The sequence below is a fragment of the Azolla caroliniana genome, unplaced genomic scaffold, assembly GCF_043228905.1.
Source record: "Azolla caroliniana isolate FFs.n. ecotype wild unplaced genomic scaffold, voAzoCaro1.0.p SCAF_1, whole genome shotgun sequence".
NCBI classification, from domain to species: Eukaryota; Viridiplantae; Streptophyta; class Polypodiopsida; order Salviniales; family Salviniaceae; genus Azolla; species Azolla caroliniana.
Window position 1 is genome coordinate 36,819,254 of NW_028230436.1, and position 27,825 is coordinate 36,847,078.

At 39.1% G+C, this 27,825-nt stretch overlaps 2 protein-coding genes across 2 annotated transcripts; one reads left to right on the top strand and one right to left on the bottom strand.

Moving 5' to 3' along the window:
* Positions 1-17,566: 17,566 nt before the first annotated feature.
* On the bottom strand, positions 17,567-19,432 carry LOC147870306 (phototropic-responsive NPH3 family protein NPY4-like). Its single transcript, XM_087331525.1, has one exon. The coding sequence runs from the start codon at positions 19,430-19,432 to the stop codon at positions 17,567-17,569; it is 1,866 nt and encodes a 621-aa protein (XP_087187651.1).
* A 3,090-nt stretch (positions 19,433-22,522) lies between these two features.
* LOC147870307 (pentatricopeptide repeat-containing protein At5g39350-like) lies at positions 22,523-25,833 on the top strand. The gene has a single exon (XM_087338764.1). The coding sequence runs from the start codon at positions 22,777-22,779 to the stop codon at positions 25,450-25,452; it is 2,676 nt and encodes an 891-aa protein (XP_087194890.1). The 5' UTR covers positions 22,523-22,776; the 3' UTR covers positions 25,453-25,833.
* The last annotated feature ends 1,992 nt before the right edge of the window (positions 25,834-27,825 follow it).

Below are 27,825 nucleotides of genomic sequence, written 5' to 3' on the forward strand. Positions count from 1 at the left end.
AAGCTCAATAAAAACCATAATAAATGACAGAAAATTTTGTACATTATCATGCTCACCACATGGCCCAACAGAATCGCAACATATTCATCATATTCAAGATCAGCCCTCATATGCATCTTACATACTATTGAAGCGTCTTCACATATGTAGGTAGGTAGGCCATCAAAATCACTATTTACAATATGATTGCATTTTATCTCTTGATTTATTTTCACATGTGCATTAAGATTTTTCAACATGTTTATGGATTATAGACTATGATCTCCATTCACACACTAGACAAAATCACTTGTTTTATTCTACTTTGTTGAAGAGCATAAATATACAAACAAACAATGTTTTGCATCAAAATGCATGATATTATAGTGGTTAAATGTCATACTCGATGAGAATATATCATTCGAAAGTAGCAGTAAAAAATTGGTACGCGTCAAAACCTAGGAGTGTCATGAGTCAATATTCAAATTGTCATAGATTACTTCATTCACAATCCTCGCTAAGAATGTCTACACATTAGAGCTTATTAATGACATGCATGGAAATATCCATTGCATCCAACAAACATGAAATCGTGTCTTTTAAAATGTTGGCCATACAATGTGAAGCAAGCAAAGGCGTGTGTCATCTAGAAAATGTGAATGCAACTTTGCAATTTGCAACGTCCAATCCATCGCATCGAAAAAGAGATGAGGAATGAGAGAGAGAGAGAGAGAGAGAGAGAGAGAGAGAGAGAGAGAGAGAGAGAGAGAGAAAATCGGGCCATATTTGAGATGGGCATGCCAAATGTTTGGATATTGGATTTGGTCTATGTCAAATATATATATATATATATAATCTAAATAATCATAGTTGAAATGGACATTCGAAAATTGTTTGAACATCTGCCATGACGTCATGGACACAAAACCCGACCCATATTTGAGATGGGCATGCCAACTGTTTGGAGATTGGATTTGTTCTATGTCAAATATATATATATATAATCTAATTAATCATAGTTGAAATGGACATTCGAAATGGTTTGAACATCTACCATGACGTCATGGACTCAAAACCCTAACGCAGCATGTAACCTAACAAATTTGATGAATGGTGTATGAAAGGCATGATCAAACCCAATAGATTTTACCAAGCTATAGAACATTGTTATGATTTGAATGATATTGCCGTTCACTAGTATTTGAAACTTCTTGGTGTTGAGGAAGTGCCTACTAACTTACAAGAAATGTCTTGGTGTTGAATAAGTATCTTCGTTTTTTTCAATCATGTACAATAGCTTATCATCATGTTGAGACCGAGAATAAAGGATGACATGAGCTTAGAATCATTAGTCAACAATCAAGCATCCATCTCCATATGGACTTATTGACATGTTTTTTGTCATGTGTTTGTGTACCCAACATCATTGATCTATGCTTGTGACATTTCAATTCAAACCCATTGCTCAAAGATCTTTAAACTCTCTTATATGATGTATAAAGCCAAGCCTCCATGTTGTAGTAACACAAGTTTGGATACTCACCCCTTTGGTATCCGACTCAAGGTCTTGTGGTAGGGAGCCAAGAACGTAGACGAGTTCTTCTAACGCAACGATGCGTAGATTAAACGAACGAGGTGCGTTACCTAAGCTGATTCCTAAATCAAGGTGTATTAATTGTGGAGATTGTAGAGACTGTGGACCAAGTCAACGACAATTGATTAGTGACTTGCAATACACAGTAAAGACTGGAGACACTCAACACAAGGACCGAGTATACCAAACAAATCTTCTATTAATTGACTGACTCAATACAACCGACCCTTTTGCAAAAAGCTCCATGTCCCTTTTCATAGGGAGCATGGGCAGTTACGGTTTAGAACGTGAACGTTACTACTTTTTAATTATATTACATGTGTTATGTTACAACTCCCCATCCGGCCCCACTTCGACCCACACTTGTCCTACGACCCTTTCCCACCTTGGTCGTTCTGACCGGCCAACAAATGGCATGTATGTGGGCTAGTGCCTTGCATGGTCGAACCCAAAAAATTATCCGACTATGCTTCTTCAAAGATGTGCAAAATGTTCAACTCTTGTTGAGTTGATTCGCCGATGCCAGTGATGCGTTGTCGGGTGGTGCCGGAGCGTCTGTTGTTTGCATATCCCGTGCTCTTTGGTCTTGTGTGCCCAATATCTGATCTTATTCGGTGTTCGTCCCTTCTTGACGGGATTCCTCACTCAATATAGCCCGAGCGGTTTGGTCGACCTTATCCGAGTCGTCCTCCAACTTCTGAGTGGTTACGTCTTTATGTGTTTGCTCAGTTGACCTTGGTTGCAGTTGGTTGCATCCTTCCACTGTTTCTTCTGTGCCGGTTGGCGCTTGTTCGTCTGCCAGGGGTCTTGGGGTTATCTGGTCAGCCTTCGTTTGGTTTCGTACGCTTCTAGCCCCCTGAATTCTTCCAACAACCTTTTTATTTATTCCGAGTGGAGTTGGGCCAAGGACTGGTAATCGTTGGCTAGCTCCTCCTAAATGGATGTGACACTTTCCTCATCGAGCTTGTAGAATCCATTGCTCTCTTTCTGCCAATTCTCTTGGTCCACACGAAATATGTGCAGTTTGGTTGCTAAGGCCGACAAGGCCCCCCATCCTTAAATTTCCATCGTGTCGGCAATCTTCTTCAGGGTCAAATTCTTGTGAGTGTCGAGTAGGACCCTGATCCTTTCCATGCCCATTTCCACCTTTGCGCGCATTTCTATTTCGTGTCATTTGAAGCGGTTTGTGAAGGGCTAACAAAAACGTTTCTTTTAGCTCCACAACTAGGGGTGGACTTGTTAACTGCCGCCGAAGATTTTGGAAACGTATGAGAAATTGCGGAACCGTTTCAAGTGGTTCCTAATACACCGTTGTCGCGGAAATCCGCGCGTGCGTATCGAATAGGACGGAACCACAGGGGGTCTTGGACTATGTAGTAAGATGAGGGAGAGAAGCTTGTGAGTTCAACCGAGAAGGAAGAGAAATATTAAGATTCAAGCGAATAAGATCTAAACAAGACAAGATACATTATGTAAACCCTCTAGATGAAACCCTAACCGGATAGGGGAAAAGAAGAAGAAGAAGAAGACTAATGAAACCCCTAAAACGAGATCCTAAAACCCAAAATTCTAAAACCCTAATGGTAACCCAAAGAAACCCAAAAAGTGGAAGCCCCTCAAAAATGGCCCCTCACTCCCTTTTATAGTAGTAAGGGGTGAGGCACATTACATAAAGAAGAGGTCAACCCCCCCCTTCTTTCAATGGGGGAATATTTGGCCTTGATCTTAGGAGGAGAGATTGATGGAGCCTTAATTCCCTCTCCTCACACACACACTATGCCCAATACTCACTACACCCGTACTTCATGTACTCTCCCTTTAGTCTACATGTGCATGTGCACATAAGTGCACATCACATTTACACCTTACAACACATAACATCACATAAGTGCACTTTCAACACCTTACATTTACCCTTCCTTTTTCTTTTTTTTTACCAAAAAAATATTGCTTCGCATTAGTTAGCAAACAAAATTGCATCATAGAACTCTCAAAATTCCTCTCAACAGCCCTCACTCTGGCCTTCCCACCAAAGTGGACATAGTCCCCACCTCATTTTCAACAAATCTATCCAAACAACTCCAATAACCTAGTTATTTGTACCATAACTATACAAATTTACAACACCTAGACGTTGTTGGAAACTATTGGGGGAAACAACCATCGGGGTGCTTGGTAGTGCCATTGAGGCCCTGATGATGATCTACCGACCATAGGAGAATTACCCCATATCAGCAAGAACTTTGATCGAGATCTTTCAGCTGCATCAGATTCCCCCTTAATCAAGTCGTATCGTCCCCGCAACCAAGAGACCAACTCAAACCAGATATTTATTAATACCTCACCACTAGGGATCTTTTGTTGTTGAAAAACAAACTTACAGCGGTTGGTCCAAATGTGCCAGACCGATAAACAAGCCACCATCCTCCATATCTCTTCAAAAAATTCTGAGTTAGTGCCAGGTCGAACTCCAGCCCGTTGAAACACCTTGCCACCTTGCACTATAAATCCATGTCCGTGAGGGTTTAACTATTCAGCCCAACCTTCCCCTATTAACTTCAGCCCCTGTACGGACCCCCATACAACTCTCCCATTCACGTCGCATGTTGCCACTATCCGGAGACTTCTACCCCAAATGTTAATAGCCTCGTTACAATTCCAAAAACAATGAGGAATTGATTCCAAAGGGTGACCACAAATTTTGCATCCAGCCTCACCACCATGACACCTAAGCCACTCCCCACTGGTACAGCTTTGTGACTAAGAAGCCACAACCAAAGCTTTATTTTTTCTGGCATATCGAATGCCCATAGCCTCCTCCAAAATGACTTCAACCAGCCATCAGAAATGCCTTTATCCTTCCAGCTATTGCGAGTTAGGGCAACACCCATCGATTTAGATCCAATGATTTGCCTTCCTAGCTTGGTAGTGTACTCGAAAAATCGTTCAAGTTTGTCCGTTCCAAGTGCATGTGCATGTTGCACATCCCCATTTTATCCATCCCACTTGGTTTTCTCACCATGGCCGAAAATCCTCACGACATCGGCGTATACTAACACAGGTTCGGATACTCGCTCCTTTGGTATCTAACTCAAGGTCTTGTGGTAAGGAGATGGGAACATGGACGAGTTCTTCTAGCGCAACAATGCGCAGATTAAACGAACGAGGTGTGTTACCTAAGATGATTCCCAAATCAAGTTGTATTAATTGTGGAGACTGTGGACCAAGCCGACTACAACTGACTGGTGAATTGCAGTAAAGACTAGGGACGTTGAACACAGGGATCGAGTATAGCAAATAGATCTTCTGTTAATTGATTGACTCAATACAACCACCCCTTTTACAAAAAGCTCCATGTCCCTTTTCATAAGGAGCATGGGCGGTTACATTTTAGAACGTGAACTACTACTACTACTTTTTAATTATATTACATATGTTATGTTACAACTCCCTGTCCGGCCCCACTTCGACACGCACTTGTCCCTACGGCCCTTTCCCACCTTGGCCGACCAACAATGCATTTAGCTTAAGATATTGTTTAAAAGTAATTGTTACATGAAATGCACCCATTTTGTCCAATCTAATCATCAAGCATCTTTAAACTTCATTAAATGATATATAAAGGCAAACTTTCATATCATGCTTTAGCATGAGATGTTTAAAATAGTTAAGTTTCTTATTGATTGGAGGGGTTAGTCTAGACACTAGAAAGAATACCATCAATGGGAACCCACCCTTCATTGGCACAATATTAGAAGCATCACGAGCATTTTGGTACACCCAAACATTGTCCTTTTCTACTAGTCTGCATGAGTAGCCAATATTTTTTCTTTTCTTTTCCAAAAAAACACTACCTTGCATTAGTTAGCAAATAGAATACAACATCGTTTACCCAAATCCACAATGGGATCAACATATACAACTTGGAGGAACAACTCCAAAACTATCAAACAAAAACAGCAAAAACTCAATTGATCCTTAACTCAAACAAAACTGAAATAAACCCTATTTTACCCCGACTCTACATTTACCAACTAACTCTTTTCTAACAGCATTATCCGGGTAACATGACTATACTAACCCACGTTTGCGTCAGCTATACATACATAATTACAACCCATGTACAATATTGGGAGCCATCGGTGGAAATAGCCACCTAGGCGCTTGGTAATTCCACTTAGGCCTCGATGAAGATTTTGACTATCTTGGGAGAGTTATTCCATTTCAGCAAGAACTTTGACATTGCCCTTTCTGCTTCTTCCGATTCCCCCTTAATTGAATCATACCGACCGCTCAACCAAGCCACAAGATCAAACCAGATATTTAACATCATCTCCCTGCATGAGAGCTTTTGTTGTTGAAAAACAAACTTACAACGCATGATCCAAATGTGCCTAGCCGTTAAACAAGCCATCATAAGCCAAATCTCCTCAAAAAATTCAGAATTTGTGCCCGATCTCACCCCATCACATTGGAACACGCTACCACCCTACATTATAAATCCATGACCTTATGGGTTTAACCGTTCACCCCAGCTTTCCCCTTCTAGAGACAATCCTTGTATTGAGCCCCACACAACATTCCCTTTCACACCACAAGCTGCCACAATTCCAAGGCTTCTACTCCAAATGGTAAATGCCTCTGTACAATTCCAAAAATAGTGAGAGATTGATTCCAAAGCATGTCCACATAACTTACAGCCAACCTCACCACCACGAGAACTCAACCACTCGCCTATAGGTATCGTCTTGTGGCTAAGAATCCACAACCAAGTCTTAATTTTTTCTGGCATATCCAATGCTCGTAGTCTCTTCCAAAACGACTTCAAATCGTCGTCTGAAATGCCTTTATCCTTCCAACTATTGCGAATCATTACAACACCCACGGTTATGGAGCCAATGATCGTCTTCCTAACTTGGTATTGTACTCAAAAAACTTTTTCAACTTGTTTGTTCCGAGTGTCTGCCACCATACCTCTAAGGGATCCCACTCCAAATCATGTAAGGGCTTGTTATCGAAAAGCCATATTTTACAATCATGATCCGTGTCTTAGGGTTTGGGTTCAATTGCCACCTCCTACCCTCCAACACTGCCACCCACACAGCCAACCACCTACCATTATTTGTCAAAGAAGTTAGGTTACCCCACAACTGATCCTCGCTAGTTGAGCACCTACCACGGATAAGTTGTGTGTCACCCTCACCTACAAACCAGCCTGACCAAACTGCCTCTTCCGCAGTCAACTTACCTAATCCATCAACAACCCCTTCTATCAGATGGGTCACCTTCTCTAGTCTTCCAGTAATCTTACAACTAACAACCTGACCCGCCTGCCTCTTCATGTCGAAGACCTCCCAATCGTGTATCGACCTAATCTTGTACCCTAGCATCCTCCCCCAAGGCAAGTACTTTTGTTGTCCAAGCATCATACCATCTTCACTTCGAATCCTAGTTTTCCAAAACAGCGGTAGTCATAGCTATTCATCCCGTGTTTTCGGTTGCATTAAGACCAAACTTGACCATGCCTTCATTATGGTGCGAACCACCCTATCCTCCATGCTAGCTGGTTCTTTCAACTTTAGAGCTGGACTGAACAACCACCATGTATTTGCCTGCCAAGGACCACGATTCCTAGGACACCAAAGGTCAACTCTATTCCTAAGGAGCACCTTCCATAATTCTGGTCTGGGTTGCAAACTTCGCACCAAAAGCTTACCAAGTAGAGCCTTACTTTGGTGAACCAAATCCACCAGTCCAAGTCCTCCCTGATTCTTTGTCTTATTATTTCTAATGGCAAAACTTTGAAATAGCCCCTAATTTAACGTTATTTCCTCAAATTCCCCTAAACATGTTCAACTCCTCAAATGCTACTAACCCATGTTTCTTGTTTTCCCTAAATGCCTTTGGTGAATCCATTCTTGAGTATTATTAACTTATTTGAGCAATAGGGTATTGACAAGTTGTCCTCTTCATCTTCGATTATATGTGCTATTACAGTAGTTTATATACTCCCTTCTATCTCATTCACAATTGACCACGGTCATTCTAATAACAAAAATATATTTCAGAGTTTTGGGTGTTATTATTTAGAACCTAGTTTCAATAATTATGTGGTCAATCTACTTCCCTCGGTAACCTTGGTAAACCTAATGTTGAATGTTATTTTAGCAATTATATTATCATGTTTGTCCACTTCTTCTTCTTCTTTCTTCTTTCTTTTTTCAAAAAAAGATACTACATTAGTATTAGAAAACGTTGTAAGGCTATACATACAATATATGCCACAATATACGCCACAGATCCCCTTTTTTCTAAATCCTAACCATCTGCTTAAATAAATACTTTGGTGCAGCGTAAAACCAATCCACCTTATCAAAAACCCGTCTATAAAATATACCTATGTCCCAGATGGCATGAAACTCCAATCTCTTAAGATCCAATTGTTGCGTATTACCTTTATACTATCCAACAAACTTCTGAGATTATGTACAATCTCTATCCAAATCCTAGAAATTATTTGTGAAAGTCCTTCAGTCACATTTTGCAATACCTTCAGACATCGAGCCTTCCAAATATACCAAACTATAATACTGCTTACCAATTGCCATATTTGAGGTTTATCAATCTCTATTTGTGGATTCAAGGTATCAATTTTTTTCCATCAAACCATGTCTCACATTGTTTGTCCACTTATCTCTTTCAAGGTTGATTAGCAAGGTTTGACGGGGCACATGGGAATATTCATGTCGTTTTGTGCACATGCATTCCCAAATCCATTTGTAATGGGTCTTGCTCCACCTCCACCACTACAATTTTCTCAAAGAGTTTATTGTAATCCATGCAAAGTGCATATAACTCCCAACAAATCAACCACATCAAAATCATTGTAGACTTGATTATCTCGTGTAAAATATCAATTTTTTACAAAGACGAATGCAATAGATGGTCATAAAGAGACATGAAACATGTATGAAGGGCATGAATATGTAACTATAAGATCAAGGGTGCCACTTATGAATTGCACTCCAAGAATGATTTTTCATGTGTAAAATAATGTGGATCAATTACAAATGTACATGATTACTAGAAAGTGAGCGAGGTTATTCATGGTGGCCTTTCTCTCTACGGAGCTCCATTGTGGCTCTATGTTTGAAATAAAGAAAGAGAGAAATTGTTCACAATTGTTAAGTCTTGACTACCAACGCAACATAGGCATCGAGCATAAGAACATGACAAACTAGAGGAACAAGTCCTGGAGACATAATAGAAAACTCAATCAATCACCCAAGCAAGTGGAATAAAAAGGGGAAGTGAACAAGGGTTCATAAAAGTTAGTTATTGCATTTACAAAGAATTAATGCAAGATTATTGATAATTGGTGGACTAGTCAATGGTTTGCTTGTTATCATAGTAAATTGACTTGAGGTAGAGAATCTCCTTGTTATCTTGCAGTTCTGATAAGATAACAATTTGGAGACCCTACACAAGGAAATCAATGGGGGGGTGGGGAGAGAGACAGAGAGATAGAGAGACAGAGAGACAGAGAGAGAGGATGGCATGTTGGAACACGATTTGAACTTCTACATTTAACGTAATGTAGAAAATTAAGGGCACAATCCATGTGCAATCTATTGCATATTTGCATGAATAATGCATCCATCTCTCATATTTCCCAAAAAATGGACATCGTGGCTGAATAAATGGACATCATAATGATGAATCGCAATCATAAAGACAAATTAAACTAAACTCTTCTTCATTGGGCATGTGCAAAACATCTTTTAATGTCACAACACCAACATTAAAAAAAAATATCCTTGACTTATTAGGACACATTGTTGGCACACATAAGAACCACCCACAAAAGCACATTGTTGCACATCACACAATATCTAAACCTAGAATGTGTGTGTCCTAGGTAAAAAAATGCCAGATGGAGAGATGATGATCTTATGTGATGGATTTTTAGTCTAGACATTCTAAAGAAGGGAGGTATTTATGTTATACCAATTTTTTATTTTTAGGGTTAAAGGGGGAAAAGGATCAACCAAATGAAAACAACAAACTAGCTACAACGATATGCAAATGAGTGAGATTATTTGGTTATGTCCCAGGATCAATCAATATTGGAGTAAGTTGTTTTTATTGCTCAGACAACACTATTCTCGTTCAATTTTCCATTGGAATGCAATATTATTTGGTTATGTCCCTGGATCAAGTAATTTTGGAGTAAGTTGTTTTTATTTCTGAGACAACACTATTCTCGTTCAATTTTCTCTTGGGGTGCAGTATTATGGGGTGTCCTTCATGGACAGATTATGAGGTATAAAATTACGCATGCTTCTCATGTTTTTATACGAGTGCAAAAATTGTAATGACAGAAATCACAGAAGACAAAATTAAAATAGAGAGAGACACAAGGTTTAACGTGGGAAAACCCTGGAAAGGGAAAAACCACGGAAGTCCACTAACTCCGAACTATATCACTATGGTAAGAGGAATATACACTGGAGACTCTAAGGCAACAACCTTGAACTCCTCCTCATCTAACAGACGGTTTTACATGATCAATATGAAATCTATAGGGTTCAGATGATGTTTTGTGGCAACGGCAAATGGCCTTTAAGAACCGATGGCAGGGACTTCACTTATTTTTGGATACGACTACTAGTCTAAAGTGGAATTATGCCATTAACTTCTTTTATGTTGCATAGTTGATAGTATTGTTCTACTTGTTTCATATATGACATCATCTGTTTGATTAGATGCGTATACTAACTCTTGTATCGTACAATGAGAAGTGAGATGAAATGTCTCCTTCTATTTTTTCTACGTACAGTTTTCAAGTAATATTCTAAGATGCAACTTTCTTTACAAATAAAAATAAAAATTGAGCGAGGTTATGGAATTGGCATTATTAAACAATAATAATTATATGAGTGAGTATAGTCCCTCATGTATAAACGCTCAAATGGGTGTCCACACAACCAAAACCCTCCCGTGCAAGATGGGATGCTCATACCAAAACTACCTCAAACGAGTAAAGGAATGAATCCAACATACTTTTCCAAATTCAACTCCTTCCATTCCTAGTTCAATCTTATAGAAAGTTCGATTGTCCAACTTAGGATTGGGGATTCACCATATCACTTCTATGAGAAAGATGATGAAAATGAGTATTAATTGAAATATATCTCACACCCATTCAAATGCACATCTTATTTTGAGCATGGAACTCAAACAACTGCATTGAAAGAATGACCACCACCAACACAACAATGGTGATGGAAATGTGTATGACAACAATGATAATGTCAATGGTTCCAGTACAACAAAAACTACAACATGATTATCATCTTATCATTATAGGAGAATCACTAATCTCCCAATAATTTTCATAGATTTGATTATCATCTTCAAAGGTCAATTATAGGATACAAGACTAAATTGAATCATTTTACTAATGAACTTGATTTGCGCATCTCAATGTTCAAGAATTTTACTAATGAACTTGGCAAATGAGAATGAACATTGTGGTTGGTAAAGAATCATCGCCCTCATGCCATAGTCCTTGACACAATACAATCTGCATGACACATGTTACAATTCAATTCTTTGTGTGTTGAATCCATAAATTCCATGAGTTGACAACATTGATGGATGAATATGTGACAGTTGAGAATACAAAGACCAATAATATATTTCCTAATTGTAGCCATAGTATGTAGGTTAGTTCAGGAAGAAGTACAACTTCATTTTGTGTTCAAATATTTGGAGTATCCTAATTCCTCTTTATTTCTTTCAAATCAGCTTCATGTTTCCAAAACCTATTAGTTCTCAATAAATGGTACCTTAGAAGCACGATCTTCAATATTCTTCCTTCTACATTTCCCTAAAAAAATCGCATCCAAGTGTTTTTACAATGTCATGATCCATCACAAAGCTAGAAAATTTGTTCCCACACAAACTCATCATCACCATTGTTTTATGTCACAATCTATCTGTTAACTTTTGTAATTAATTTGACTTTTAATGCCATATGTTGTAAGGTTGTAGGACCTACCATAGACTTCGCAATGTAGATATTTGTTATCATTCACATTCAACAACGTTTCGTGATTCCATTAGGATGTCAAGAACATTGTTATGGAAATCAGTCAAAAGTGGCATAGAATCATGCCGAGCACTTTATGGTTGGTTCTCTAATTAAGAGGTTTTACTTGTTAGTCGATGAATGCTAGACTAGGTTTTATGATGCCTCTCATGTAGCAAAATTGTGATGCCTTGCATTTAATGACTCCTATACATTGATGTTGTTTTAATTTGTATGATATGCAACACTTACTTGAAGTATTGGGAACATTCTATCAAATCAACAGGCTAATTGTCATGGACAAAACAAAAATGGTAGCAACAAAGGAAATACAACCAACATACTTTCCTTGTTTTACATACAAGGTAGAACTAATACAAGTGGCGCAAAGCTTCAAATATCCTGGTATGAATGTGTCATCAACAAATAGGTGGAATGTATGATATGAGTCTAGACTTTGAGTAGGTTTGAATAGTTATAATATGATCGCGAATCATTACAACAAAAGGGATACTAGAGGATAGGAGAGGAGATTGATGTTATTCATTGGTAGGGTGGTTCTAGAGCTGGTTCATGTAGTAGAAGTGTATCGTGGCACTATCTCACTTGTGCATGGAACAAAATTGAGAAAAATAAAAAATCGTTATTATATAGAAAATTGGGAGTAAAATCCCAACATCCGATCTTGTTATATTATTAGAAAAAGTGATTGACCCATCAAGGTACTAGTCACGCAAAGAAGTATACGAGTATATTACAATAGTCAAGAATATGCCGAACACATACAATAGACATTTATTTATTTTTTTTATTTTTTTTTTTCCAAAAAAACACTACTTCGCATTAGTTAGCAAACAAAATTACATCATAGAACACCCAAAGTTCTTCTCACCAGCCCTCACTCTGGCCTTCCCACCAAAGTGGACATAGTCCCCACCTCATTTTCAACAAACGTATCCAAACAACTCCAATAACCTAATAATTTGTACCATATCTATACAGATTTACAGCACCTAGACGCTGTTGGAAACTGGAAACAGCCATCGGGGTGCTTGGTAATTCCATTGAGGCCCTGATGAGGATCTGCCCACCATAGGAGAATTACCCCATTTCAGCAAGAACTTTGATCGAGATCTTTCAGCTGCATCAGATTCCCCCTTGATTGAGTCGTATCGTCCCCGCAGCCAAGATACCAACTCAAACCAGATATTTAATAATACCTCACCGCTAGGGATCTTTTGTTGTTGAAAAACAAATTTACAACGGTTGGTCCAAATGTGCCAGACCGATAAACAAGACACCATCATCCATATCTCCTCAAAAAATTCTGAGTTAGTGCCATGTCGAACTCCAGCCCGTTGAAACACCTTGCCATCCTGCACTATAAAACCATGTCTGTGGGGATTTAACTGTTCAGCCTAGCCTTCCCCTGTTAACTTCAGCCCTTGTACGGACCCCCATACAACTCTCCCATTCACTCCGCATGCTGCCACTATCCTGAGACTTCTACCCCAAATGTTAATAGCCTCGTTGCAGTTCCAAAAACAAGGAGGAATTGATTCCAAAGGGTGTCCACAACTTTTGCATCCAGCCTCACCACCACGACACCTAAGCCACTCCCCTACCGACACCGCTTTGTGACTAAGAAGCCACAACCAAAGCTTTATTTTTTCTGGCATATCAAACGCCCATAGCCTCCTCCAAAACGACTTCAACCAGTAATCAGAAATGCCTTTATCCTTCCAACTATTGCGAGTTAGGCCAGCACCCATCAATTTAGAGCCAATGATTTGCCTTCCTAGCTTGGTAGTGTACTCGAAAAACCGTTCAAGTTTGTCTGTACCCGGTTTCTGCCACCACACCTCTAGTGGATCCCAATCCAGATCACATATGGGCTTGTTGTCAACTATCCAGAGTTTACGATCAGATTCCAGCTTCCCTGGGTCCGGGTTTACTTGCCACTTCTTACCTTCCAACATTGCCACTCGCACTGCCAACCATTGGCCATTGTCTGCCAAAGCACTTAGGTTGCCCCACAAACGATACTCATTAGATGGGCACCTGCCTCGGATAATTTGCGCATCGCCCTCACCTACAAACCACCCAAACCAGACCCCCTCTTCTTCATTCAGCCTAGCTAGACCATCAACAGCCTTATCTATCAAGTGGGTAACCTTTTCCAGCCTGCCGGTAAATCTAGGACTTCCAACCAGACCCTCCCTTCTTCTCCTTTTGAACTCCTCCCAGTCTCTTACTGAACTAACATTGTACCCTACCATTTTTCCCCATGGCAAGTATTTTTTCTGACCAAGCATCATACCATCATCACTTCGAATCCTGGGGTTCCAAAACAGAGGTTGACGGAGTTGTTCCTCCATTGTTTTTGGCTGCATTAAGACCAGCCCCTCTCTTAAACTTGACCAGGCCCTCATTATGGTGTGGGCCACCCTATCCTCCATGCTAGTAGGTTCTTTTAACGTTAGGCCTGGACTGAACAAACACCACATCTTTGCCTTCCAAGGGCCGCCATTCCTCAGACTCCAGAGTTCAGCTCTGTCTCTAAGAAGCAATTTCCACAATTCTGGTCCAGGTTGGAGACTTCGCAAGTGCACACTTTGAACGCAAGGAAGAAGTGTGCACTTAACCGAGTTGCACACTTAGGGGTTTTCTAAAACATTTAAGGGTTTTTTGGAAATTTTTAGCGTTTTTTGAAATATTTTCCTTTTGTGCTCTAATCATACAATTCTTGATAAGAAAAGTGATCAATTTCCTTTTGTGCTCTTCAGTTTCTTTCTCGATTCTAGATTACCTTTAGTTTTCGCCTTTTTGCTACATCTGAGGAACACATCCATTATGCAACAAAACTAATGAACTTCCTTGGATGCGATGAGTTTTTTTCTTGCGTTTTCTTCCTGGTGGCGGCAGGTTTGAGGAATCGAAGTGCATATGTAGGAGACAGGAAAAGAGAATTGGGGAGCAATGGACAAATCCAAGGCTGCAACTTTTGTGATCTTTGAGAATAAACAAGATGCAATTAAAGAGATAGGGAGGGAGAGAGGGTTTCTTCATGTAGGAAAAGAGCACGCACGCACGTGGCACAGGCACACACAGAAAGAGAAGGACAATCTATGGAAGTTTTGTTGCGCATGGAGAAGGAGAGCTCATGTTCACGGCCAATTGCTGCAAAAACTTGACTATAATTTCACAATCATCAAGAATTGTTTGCCCTTCTTTGCTTATGTTCTTTAATCAAGGATCAAAATCACAGGCTCGTAATCGCAAACACACACACACACACACACATAGACATAGACATAGACATGCACACAGAAATTCCTTTTGTTGTTTCTGAAAGTTTGGAACATAGTTTCAATTTGGTTTAATGTAATTTCGTCATGAAACAATGTAAAAAAATTTATCCAGATTTTGAACTCTATAAAAAAAGCGCACTTAATAGAATTGCAAATGTTAATCCCCCAATACAAGGTAAAAATGGCCTCATCTTACTACCCCTATGAACGTTGACATTTCTTTGAACTCACCCACACAAGGCACATGTTGAGGTAGCATCACGGCCTCATCACCGTAGTAGGAAGATATGAATGAAAACCTAATAGAGGATGAATCACTTATTTTTTTAATGCTTAACAAATAAAATAATTTAAATACCCACAAAGAAGTGTGAGCACATTTGCGTGTGCATTTTTCACACACCATAGACAGAGAGTTTTTACTACAAAGTGGCAATCCCCATTCTTAGGAAGGAGTCACAAACAAGATGATATATTTCTTTACTCCAATAGATCACAATTGGCCTCGTGGATAAAAATCTCCTATTTCTGTCGTGTGAGGACTATCTATCTAGTTCTCAAAATCTTCACAATTGGTTGGCATTAGTCCCCTCTTTATAGAGCCTAATCCATCTTTAAGTATCCAAAAAAGTACATTTTTGTATAATTGCACACATGATTTACTAAATGGTAAGAATGTACAATTTCGATATTATTACTATGCATCTTTCAATCTCATAGTGTGTGTTCACTAATTACTTGCTGAATAATTAATCACTTTGCAATAGGTATTTAACAACGTCATGCATGATGGTAAACAATTTTGGGATAAGGATTTCATCAACGCAAGCAAGGTAAATAATTACTTGATTAATAATTAACACATGACTTTGCTTGTTGTTACACATCACCATGCAAGATCACTATCTTGTTTTGAGGGAGGATCGCATAGGGAGCTTAATATAACTTTGAAATATGAATCGTTCACCAATTGTCACAATTAATCGTTGTCATTATAGAATAAACGCCAACCAATTCATCATCTTACTATTATCACGATAATCTTGTTTGCCATCGGTACAAATTTAACATTTGACCTCCAGGAATTAGCCTACACTTTACGAGGAAGTGACAAGTCCCTTTGATTTTCTTAATATGTAGGAATCAACAATGGTTTGGTTAAAGCAAAACTAAATTATGAAACCATGCTTAGCGACTAATTGGTTTGGTTCAAGCTTATAAAGTTTTGAGTTTGAAACTTCACAATTCTTTTAAGTTTTCACTTTGATTTGAGTTTACAAAAATCCTCTCTTGAAAATTTGAGTGACATTGGCCCATCATTTGGTTCAAGGTGAAACTAAATTGCAAAACCGCTACCTAACACTTTGTAGATCAATAGTATTGTTTGGTTTGAATGGTTTCGATTTAAATGTTTGGTGGTTCACTTTAGTTTTGTTTTTAGTGTCAATTGCTTTGAATGATTTGGGTTTGAGACTTTGCAATAGAACCAAACCATTGATAACGATTATTAATATGATAAATGTATTGAAATTTGAAACAACACACTATATTTACAATGTTATTCATCTTGGAAGTTTGAGCAAAAAACATTGATAATCTTACACCAAGCATTTGGGCATGGTTTTCCATGGAACCCTTGACTTTCCTTGCACTATTAGCATATGCATTGTCATTTATAGGGTTTTACTCTATGCACAAAAGTGATATGTATTGCTCTATGCATAATATTTATCCAATGATATGCACTAGCTCATTGGGAGAGACATAGATGGGTTCAAGAGATTTGACGCTCTAGATGCACAACATTGAGTTCATCAATGTCATAGATGTGGATAAACATCTCACTAAAGTCATTCATCTATGTCATTAGTTTGATGACTGGAGACACATTGGCGAAGGATCATTATAAAGTCATACATGTCCTTAGTATTATGGTTAGTGGGCACCATGACCATGTACTAGTTACCAATGCCATTCAACTAGGTCATAAATGGAACTAATGCAATTTTATTCAGAAAGATTTGATTAATCATTGGCTGAAACAAAGTTTTGCCATGGATATGGAGAATACATTGTTGAAGTCAAATAGACAAATGTCAGGCAGAAAGTGTTCATGCAAGACCTAGTTGATGAGTACGATGATGATCAATGGTGACCAAAATCATCAATAAAATTTGCATGAGCATATGCAAGTCAAGTTTAGGGTCAAGTAATTCGAGACTCTAGTGTCACAAATGTGGCTCCAAAAGCGAAGTAAAGCTTGATCAAAGCACACCAAGAAAACTATTGATGACCCATTTCATGGCCAACACATTAGATGAATGGCCATTAGAGCCATTTCATGAGGGCCGGGCCCATAAGCGCAAATCCTTTATTGCAAAGTCAACGTGGGTGTTGTATACGTGGCAGACTCAGAATGAACGAATGATGAATACTGTATAGGATTGCCATGAACTTGAAACCCTAAACCCTAAACCCTAAACCATCAACCCTAAATCAACCCTGTGAATTGAGAGAGAGAGAGAGAGAGAGCTTCTTATGCATGGTCAAAGAAAAAGAAGACAAAGCATTGAAGTTTTCTCCACATAACTAACTGATCAGGAGGAGGTCTGAATACTGTCTCCGCAACTCACAGATTTCCCTAGCTCTGCGTGCATTCTCCTCCAAAAGCTTCAAGCTCGCCTGCACAACCTGTTGCATGATATGCCTGAGCTTCTCAGTACTAAATTTGGTAGGGCTGATGCAGGAAGCAGGTGTGGATTCTTCAGTACATTTTCTTATTCCATCAGAGTTGACAGAAGCTTCCATGACCAGATACTTTTCAAGCTCACTCATTTGTTCTCTCAACACATACTCTATTACCTCTGATCTCTTCAGTATCTCAGGATTGCTGATAGCTCTATAGTAGAAGGATCTGCTCAGCTTTCCTACATCCACCAAGCTCCATAGCTTCTGCTCAGTCTGTGCTAATTTATCCCCCTCAATCTTTTCATCGTTCTGCACAGTTTCAATATGGATCCTCTTCTCCTTCTCCATGAACTTCTCAATAGCAGCATACAGAAGGTCGTGTGATTTCCTCGACTGTGCAGGAAAGGCCTCGATTAGGAAAATGAAGTCTTTCGCAGAGAAGGTTTCTTCATCTAGTAGGTTCCATAGACACGAATCCACTTCTTCTGCTACTTCTGATGTAGACGCAGAAGCTTTGATCTCCCCCTCCTTCGGACTGTCAGAGTATATGGGTATGGGGGAGGTCTGAACTCCTCTGAAATATCTAACCAGAGAAAGAAGAACCTGTGGGTCTAGTCTGTAGCTTCGCAAGTAATCATCTAGTTCGTTTAAGTTTCTTCCGATTCTTTCTTCCAGAAATGATTTAGCTTCAAGAAGCTTATTCTTAAGCAGATCTGAGAAACTAACGGATCCTTCCTCCATCTCCACGAACACTTTCTTCACACAGAACGACGCTTCTTGCAGAAGAGCGCACCAGTAGTGGGAAGAGAGCTCTAGCGATGAGGGATCTCGCTGCAGATCTGCACTTATGCTCAGATTTTTAACGGTAGTACAACTCTTCTGCAGCAATCTTGTGAGACAGACAACAATCCAGCTTCTCTCTCTGTTGCTTCTGCATCCATCCATGGATAAGGTGTTGTGTAGCCATTCCTTAACATTCCTCCCTTGTCTACAATTCAGGCTAAGATTCGCCTCTGCAGAAACGAGTTCCTCTATGATCTTCTCTACTATCTCGTCTCTCAGCGAACAGATCTTTAGAAGAACAATACTCAACATCTCATGCGATGGCACTGAGCTCCGTGACCTAGCCTCCGTGGAAACTTTACTTAGTATACTACCTTCATTCGCTAGATCATAGTACTTAATCGGAGCTGACAGAGATTGAGTGTCTGAGAAAGCTTTCTTGCAAGCAGCAGTGATGGCCCTGATGCATCTGGTCTCTACGTATTCATCCGCAGATGATCCCAGACGAGTATACTGTTGTAGAAAAGCTATGGCGTTCTTCCAATGGTTGAAGACGTTCGCGTACAGGAACTTCTTACTGCTCTCCACAAGCTCTGCAATACCGAGAAACTCTGCTGCAGCTCGAACCCTAGCCACATTGTCTACTGTGTAGGAAGGTTTGATGAGGTAGCAGTAATCTACAGCGATGGAGAAAGCTTGTGCGCCAAAACCCATGGCGTTCAGATCGATAACTTGAGTACGTTTATTCTGATTAATGCTATCAGATATTAGTGTGCTGCTATCATTTTCTGAGCAGGCTTCGGTATAGCTGCCACATAGATGATTAATACTCATGCTCAAAGAAGTGGTCAGAAGAGACCGGAAATATGAGCTTGCACAGACAAGAGGAAGCATATGAAGATAGAAAGCTTGACCTTCGACGTATACGGTCACGTCGCTGAAATCCCCAGTTTCTCTGATGCGATGCAGCCAAGATTTGGCCATTGACCAGGTTAAACTCCAGCTTGGGGAATAAGCAGATTGTTAACAGGTACGAGTAGCTTCTATAGACCATAGCCAAGGAAAAACATGTATAGCTCCTTACCTCCTCCTCCTCCTCCTCCTCCTCCTCCTCCTCCTTCTTCTTCTTCTTCTTCTCCCTTAAAAACTTATCTCTGCAAATAAGATCTGAGTTGTCCACAGATTGTTAACAGGTACGAGTAGCTTCTATAGACCATAGCCAAGAAAAAACATGTAAAGCTCCTTACCTTCTTCTTCTTCTTCTTCTTCTTCTTCTTCTTCTTCTTCTTCGTCTTCTCGCTTAAAAACTTATCTCTGCAAATAAGATCTAAGTTGTCCACCATAGCTGCAAAGGTTACTCACTTTTTACCTTGCAAGAATTCAATTTTCTACTAATCTGGTAGCCCTCCTTTCAAAACAGTGATCGGACAGAAAGGAAGAAAAGGTGCAAGTTAGCCATAGCCATAGCCGTAGCCGTAGCTAGTTCAAAGCTAGCTAACCCTTTACTCATGGTCCATGGTCATTCACTCTCCGGGTAGTAAACAGATGTAGCAGATCAGAAAATGACTAGCTTTTAGCTTACGTAAGGTCCACGGAAGGAGCCTATTCAATCAGAAAGGGTCATCTATCCCATCAGATGACCGACCTGCCATGGATCCTTAATGAACCCTTCCTTTTTTTTGTCTCAATCATGACCTGTGCCATATAACTCTTTTTCTCCTTCTTTTCTGGTTTTGCACTAAAAAGAAAACCTCCTTTTCTTGCTATTTTTACACTCGTTTGATCCTTGGCTCTCATCTCATCATCTCGGAGGGGGTTGCCAAGCAGACGCTGGAATTCGGGAACTCGATTGAGGATTAGTAAGTAATGTTGAAACTTGAGACACCTCAATCGTGTTCACATTGCAAGTTAGCCAGCAAACGATCCCTACGGTTCCGTTTCTTTTTTCACAGAACTTGATTAGGAAGTCAAGACATAGTAAATTATATATGACTTAGCTTAAGCTACCACTATTTTATATGTGCGATGCGAGGCGGTGTTCACCCAACCTATCTATCATAAATAAATCACACAACAGTACATTGGGGTATCTACATGGTGAATGTTAGGTCTAGTTCACAAGCATGGTAATGAAACACACATGTCTTATCGCTGTTGTATTTGAATTTACCAATGGAAAAATGGGTGGAATATCTCGATCCAAGCATATCTTGTTGAAGAAAGAGAAGGTGGGAACCAATGCAAAATAAGGGCCTCCCTCGATTTCCAAAGCGATATATATATTCTTATATATGAAAACAAAATGAAAGTTCATAATATGGGAAAAGTAAAGGTGATTGCCTTACGACACTTTAACTAATCCAAATCCCAATTTGTGATTTCTTAGGTTCTTTTTCAACGTGACAACTCCCTTTCAAATTGATCCATAATTGAATAAACAATTGATGATTGTCATGTTGAACTATACCTAGTTTTGTGAGTACGTGTCCATTTGGATATGCTTTTGTTCATGTTGTGTTTAATATAAAAAGCAATGGTTTTGTTCTTATTTCATTTGGTTTTGCTTTGTTAGCCAAACAAAAGTGTCCAATCGTCAAGAACACCTTTTCTTCTTATTATTATTTCGCATGGACAAGGTCATCCCTTGTATGTTGATGTGTCGACCTAATTGTTTGCACGTGGTTTATTGGAATCTGAGGGGTTGGGCATTTGCTTGGATGGTGACCCCTTGATATCTACCATTTGATGGTCTCTCCTTAGCCATTCATCTCATTCGATACCTACAATCAAGCACGTGATATGGACCAAAGGGCCATTGAGAGTTGTGATGGATATTATTGTTTATTCACTCACTGCAGTTGTCTTAGTCCCTTGGCTTGTCAACTTTTGACTCTTATGTTTGGAAGAGCACTCTCCAAGGTGAAATATTGTTGTTGTTAATGAAATGATGTTAGCCTACCCAAGAATACAAAGAAGGACATTTGCAACATGCAAGATATGGCCAACAAGCCCATCTTGGCAAGTATGTCCATAATCTGCATGTAGTGGATTAGGATGAAAAGGCTTGGTAAGTTGGGTTGTTTTTTATTTGGGTTCGATGAAATGATGAGTTTGTTTGCCTACATCGTGCAATGATGGATCGATTGGGTATTTGCCAAGTTGCTTTCCATTATGTCAAGATGTATATGTATAGAGGTGGTCGTGCTTGAATTGATAACTTCATGCACACAAAATAGATTGATTATTTGTGTAGGTTAATATTGGGGTAGCGATCTTATTTTCTAGATCAATTTCAATCTTCACATTTGTCTATTTTGTGGCTCAAAATTATTACCATTCTTTTGTGTTATAGGAGTTCATCTAAAACTCGATAAGTGTTTGATATGAAATGCTTGCCGAATAAATGAGAACCCACATGATAAAACATGCTATGTTTGAATGATTTTGACTAATTCAATTAACAATGAATTGGAAACCATTTTAACATGTCATTTCATATATTTAGAAAAGGTGTCCATCATCTAAAACTACAAAGGTGGAATAAGAAAAGGCAAATAGGCGTGGAGGCCATGGTATCGAGATCATAAGTAGAAATGAAAGTTAACACCACAACAAGGTACCATATCTATGGTAACTGACCATGACACGATTATGTGCAAATACATACAAGAATAAAAGAGTATCATCGTTGGGTCACTGAAGGGGACAATAAGAGTAGCTAGGAGGATGACGTATGGAAAGCCATAGGCTACGTCCACAACTAAAACTTCCACCATCCCCAACGGAACCACATGAAGGCGTAAGTATGGCAATCGAGGTAGGATAGGAATATCATATACATCAATTATTAGCAAACACAGCCATACACATGGGGCTCTCTTGATTACTTTCATTGATATCTTAGGTGTGCCTAGGCATGTGGGAGACATATTATTTATGTTGCCAAAATATTGAACAACGAAAAACAATGGAGGAGGCTACCAGCAGGTAGGTAATTGCTAATAGGTATGGTAAAATCTCTTAACACCTAAAAGGTGTGACGACTCACTCGCCCAGTTTCTCGAGTGAGTTATAACATCAGAATAGAGTGAAAACAAGGGAATGTATACGGCAGAAGGAGCTGAGGCCTAGCGGAAATTTGGAAGATGGGTTCTTTGAACAGAATGAAATATAAGAGAATGCATATAGCGAGAGGGAGCTCAGTCAGGCCCAGCGATTATGCTTCAAAAGGAGCGGAAATATGAAGTGGGGTCCTTAGATTCCCTCTTGTATAGTGTGGGTCTGGGTCGATTGATTTATTTCTGATATAATATGTATTCGTCGCTGGAATGCGCAGAGCCCACATAGTGTGCTTTCATCTTCATCGCCGAAAAGCAAATTTCTCCACAGCTCTTGCACAGAAGGTGCAAAATACACATGTCTTTGAAGGTTTGATAAGATCACTATGCAAAGAAGGCCGTCTTAAGGAGGCTATTAACATTATGGAAAAATTAGATAAAAAGAAACCCTTTATATGGATGAAAACTTTTCACTGCCTTCTAGATGTATGTGCACTCGAAGGAAACATAGTATCAGGGTTAGAGGTACATTACCTTATCATCAAACATGGGTTCAGTTCAAATGCTTTTATCGCCCGGAGATTGATTAGAATGTTTGTGGCTTGTGAAAGCTTATCAAAGGCTAATGAAGTGTTTTCTCAATTGGTAGAACAAAGTGTGTTCACATGGTGTTCAATCATATTAGCTCATATGAGGCTAGATAACAATATTGAACAAACTCTTGAGTTATTTCGTCGAATGCATCTCTCGAATGTGATGTTAGATTCTCACACATATGTGGTTATTCTTAAAGCTTGCTCCAATTCTGCCTCACTATGTCAAGGCAAGATTTTCCATCTCTACATCCTGCAAGAAATCAGCTTGCAATCTAATGTAGTGGTAGGGAACGCTCTTATAAGTTTGTATATAAGTTGTGGAGTCATCGATGATGCGAGAAAAGTGTTCATTGAACTACGAGAACGGGATGTGGTATCGTGGAACACAATGATTGGTGGATTCTCTTCCCTTAATGAGGGAAGTCATGAGGCTTTCAATTTCTTTTGGCAAATGCAAATGGAAGGTGTTGAGCCTGATAGAGTTACATATATTCATATGCTAAGAGTATGTACATATGTGGAATCCTTAACATTAGGAAAGTTGATTCATGGGTTCCTCTTTGAGCATGGAATTACTTTGAGTGAAGCCATAGGAAATGCATTGATCGATATGTATGCAAAGTTGGATAACTTGGAGGAGGCTTGTAAAATCTTTAGAAGAATGAAAGCGCCTACTTTGGTAACATGGTGTGCATTAATTGATGCCCATGGACAACAAGGACTTGCCCTTGAGGCTCTTGAGCTTTTTGAAGAGATGCAAGCAAAGTTTATAGATCCAGATGAAATTTTGCTTGTAACTATTCTAAGGCCATGCACCGAGGTACGAGCCCTTGATCATGGAAGGCATATCCATGCCTGTATAATAAAAAAGGGTTATGTAATAGATGCAATAATTGGAGACTCTCTTGTGAGTTTCTACTGTAGATGCGGAAAGGTCAATGATGCTAGAGTTGTGTTTGATGCATTGCACGAGGTTAATGCTGTCACATGGAGTACAATAATAACTGGATATGCACAAAAGAGACAATTCCGAGATGCATTGTTTCTTTTCTCGAAGATGCAATATGCAGGCGTGTGTCTGGAACAAAGCACATATCTTAGTGTCTTGAAATTGTGCACCTGTGAGATTGATGTAAGCTGGGGAATGGTTCTACATGATCAAATTGTGAAGATAGGACTAGAAACCAATGTATTTATTGCATGCGCCCTCATGAAAGCCTATATAAGATCTGGGAGTCTATCAGATGCCCGCCTTATCTTCAATAAGTCAACGAAACAAGATGTGATGATATGGAATGTGATGTTGTCTGGCTATGCACAACATGATGGTGTAGAGGCTTTGCATTTTTTTGTGCAAATGCATGAAAAAGGGCACGCAGACCTACTAAATGCAACTACATTTTCAAGTGTCTTGAAGGCATGCCGTGTAACAGGAGCTCTTCGTAGGGGGAGGATAATTCATAGTTACATTCTCGAAAGAGGAGTTCAAGCTGATACGCACTTAGGAACTGGTCTTACCATGATGTATGCAATGTGTGGGGTCCTTCGAGATGGTTGCAAAGCATTTGAAGATGGACCAAAGGATGCTGTGTCATCTTGGAATGCAATCATTACAGGGTGTGCACAACATCAAGATTATGATTCAGCACGACAATATTTTGATCTGATGTTAAGGAGAAACTTGAAACCCAATAATGCGACATTTGCTAGTCTCCTTTCTTCTTGCAATGTAAGAGCTGCTATTCAGCTTTTCAAGGAGATGATGAATGAATACCACATATTAGGGGAGTCTAATCATTATGATTGCTTTATCAATCTCCTTGGGCGAGGAGGGTATCTAAGTGATGCAGAGAATATACTCTTGACCATTCCAATGCTTCCATCGTCATCATCATTAGAGGTTGACAATACGGGGTGGATCTCTTTACTCAACAATTGCAAAGCTCATGGAAATGTGGAGTTAGGAGAAGGATGCTTCGACCATTGGGTCTTAAGGAATGGTAAGAATGCGGCCGGATATCTTCTCATGTCTGATATATATGTGGAGAAGGGCATGTTTGAGGATGCGGAAAATGTAGAGAAACTCCGTAATGGTGTGAATGCATGGAAGAAGCCAGGAAAGGCATGTCTCGAGGTCTATAATGATGTATATGAGTTTGTTGTGGGAGATGCCTCGTCGCCTCCAAATCTTGATGTCAGAGAGAAGTTTCTGAGGTTGAAAGTGAAGTTAAAAGATGAAGGATACTTCCCTAATTTTCATTCGGCATTTCAATCATATAGCATGACTTTGCAAGAGGTAAAACAAACTGTAGCTGGAAATCAAGTTCCATTGCTTGCTACAATGTCATAAGGAATGTATATTGAAAAACCTGAAATTTAAGTCATTGGGGCATTATCCAAATCTATGGGCTAAGTGGCAGTTCTAACAGCAATAAGCCCATGGTGGGTCCATTGCTTGCTACAATGCAATATGTGGTATCATCAACATCAAGTTATTTATGCCATTTCCATATTCTCCTATTCTATGAATAGAAAGCCAATTCAAGTTGTTTATACACGTGTGCAAAATGTACATGATGAAGAATGTGACATTTATGACAACTCTATGGCTTGGATCATAATTTTGATGGGTTCAATCTAAAGATTTATCCTGTCATGTATCTATTGAGCCTCAAGAATTGTCTATTATATGAACCTAAAGCTTGTATTTTGTGGGTCTATACCCTTGATCTATGACAGTATATTATAATCTTGACATCTCAATTAGAAACATGTTGAATCTTTGTTTTCATCATGCATCTATTGTACATGGATACACATTCATACTGAATAAGTAAATTTCAGCTTTAGTCAGTTTGGCACAAACACAAACATATGCAACATGCACATTCACATAATTATATGCTTCCCCTAATGATCTTAGTTAACTACCCAGAAAGGTGGAGGTTAGCCCACTTAGGTCAATGCATTCAATTCTTGTATTAAATGACGATTACCATGTCCCCCCTCCCTCTGACACAAATTTTTTCCTTGGTCAAAGAAGAATGTGATCATAAAATTCCTCTGTGTTAGCAAATTGCACCAATTTTTTTTGCCATTTAAACAACTTGAAATTATGAGTGCGTTAGATACTCGCTTTTTTATGCAAATTGGCTCATATTTGCCTCACAACACTTCTTTAGGCTCTAATACCAATCGTTTTGGTGATGATCTAATATGCATAATATGGAGATTCTTTTAAGATGATTTGTGGCTTGATTGTGAGGAGTTATGGTTGTTGTTTTTATACATATATGTATATATGTATATATATATATATATATATATATATATATACCACACAAACTCAAGGCTTTGGGTAAGGAGATTCAATGCCACGAGTTGTAGAATTCATAGTAATTGAATGTTGGGCTTTTGCCATGTAACATTATTGCCCAATTTCTAAGAGGGTGTTTGCTAATATACAAATCATGTAGTTGCTCGAAGTAAGACCAACAATAAAGTTACTGAGACATTGTTTGCACACTAGAGTAGAAAGTCAAAGATTTTTCTCTATGCATAACACCATAAAATTGAGATATTCCTCATAATCCTTGGTTATGTTTATGAGTATCGTTTGAGCGTTTTTCCTTCTTTCTTGAAATGCTTGTTGTGTTTGACACTAGAGAATGCTTCACACTATTCTTGAATACATACACGCACACACACATGGATGGGTGCATGTATGTAGTATATACAAACATATGTAAACATATATAGAATCATTTTCACAATTTTGAATTATTGCAACATTAATCTTGAGCTTTTCGTTAGTTCCCCCGTAAAGCGGTAAACTAGTAAATGTTAGAAAAAAAGGTTGAAGCATCTTGCAATGATGTACATAACCGATTGGATGGATTGGAAGCATTATAGATTGGGGATAGAGATGAATCAACTACATACTAATAACAATAATGGATCACATAATCGAGGAAAATGAGGCAACAAAATGTATACGTATAACAAGGCTTAGATGTAACATAAGTATTTCCTCTCCTCTAAACTATATGTATGTAAATGTTACATAGTTGGGACTATGTATGTAATGTTGTACATATATAGTTGGGAGGGGAGGGCATCTCTGAAAATATGGGAAAACCGAGATCTTAGACTGATATTTCATTTCAGAATGTCCAACTTCCCATTCTTGTCCACCTGATGTGAAAGGAAACATACAAACCCTAATTTGTTAGCTGTATATATACTTCGACATAGCTGCTCCCAGCGTCGTGTCGGAGTGCGAAGCTTTCCATGGCCAGTGATGATCGAAAATGATATATATTACCTACATTGTCAGATTTCATAGTTGATGAGAAATCAGTAGCTGAGGCCACAAGAAAGCTCTTTCTCTCTCTCTCTCTCTCCTTAGTTTTCGATTACTGTTTCTCCCCTGCCCTTCTTGTTATTTAATTTTATGTTGTTTTCTTCCTCTGTAGTTTCTGCTTCTGTTTTCTGGGTCTTTGTTTCCTTGCTTGCTTATCGTCCTTTCTTTGTATCATACTTTTGCATATGAAATATGTGACTTGTCTGTGCTCAGATTTAATGTGTTAAATAGGATACTGTATAGCTACTGTGGAGTAAGACTGGTTGCCATATACATGACCGAAAGACATACACGACAAACCCGTGATTTAACTTTAGACAGAACTAATCCACAAAACTCGCCGTTAGAAATCAAGAGATA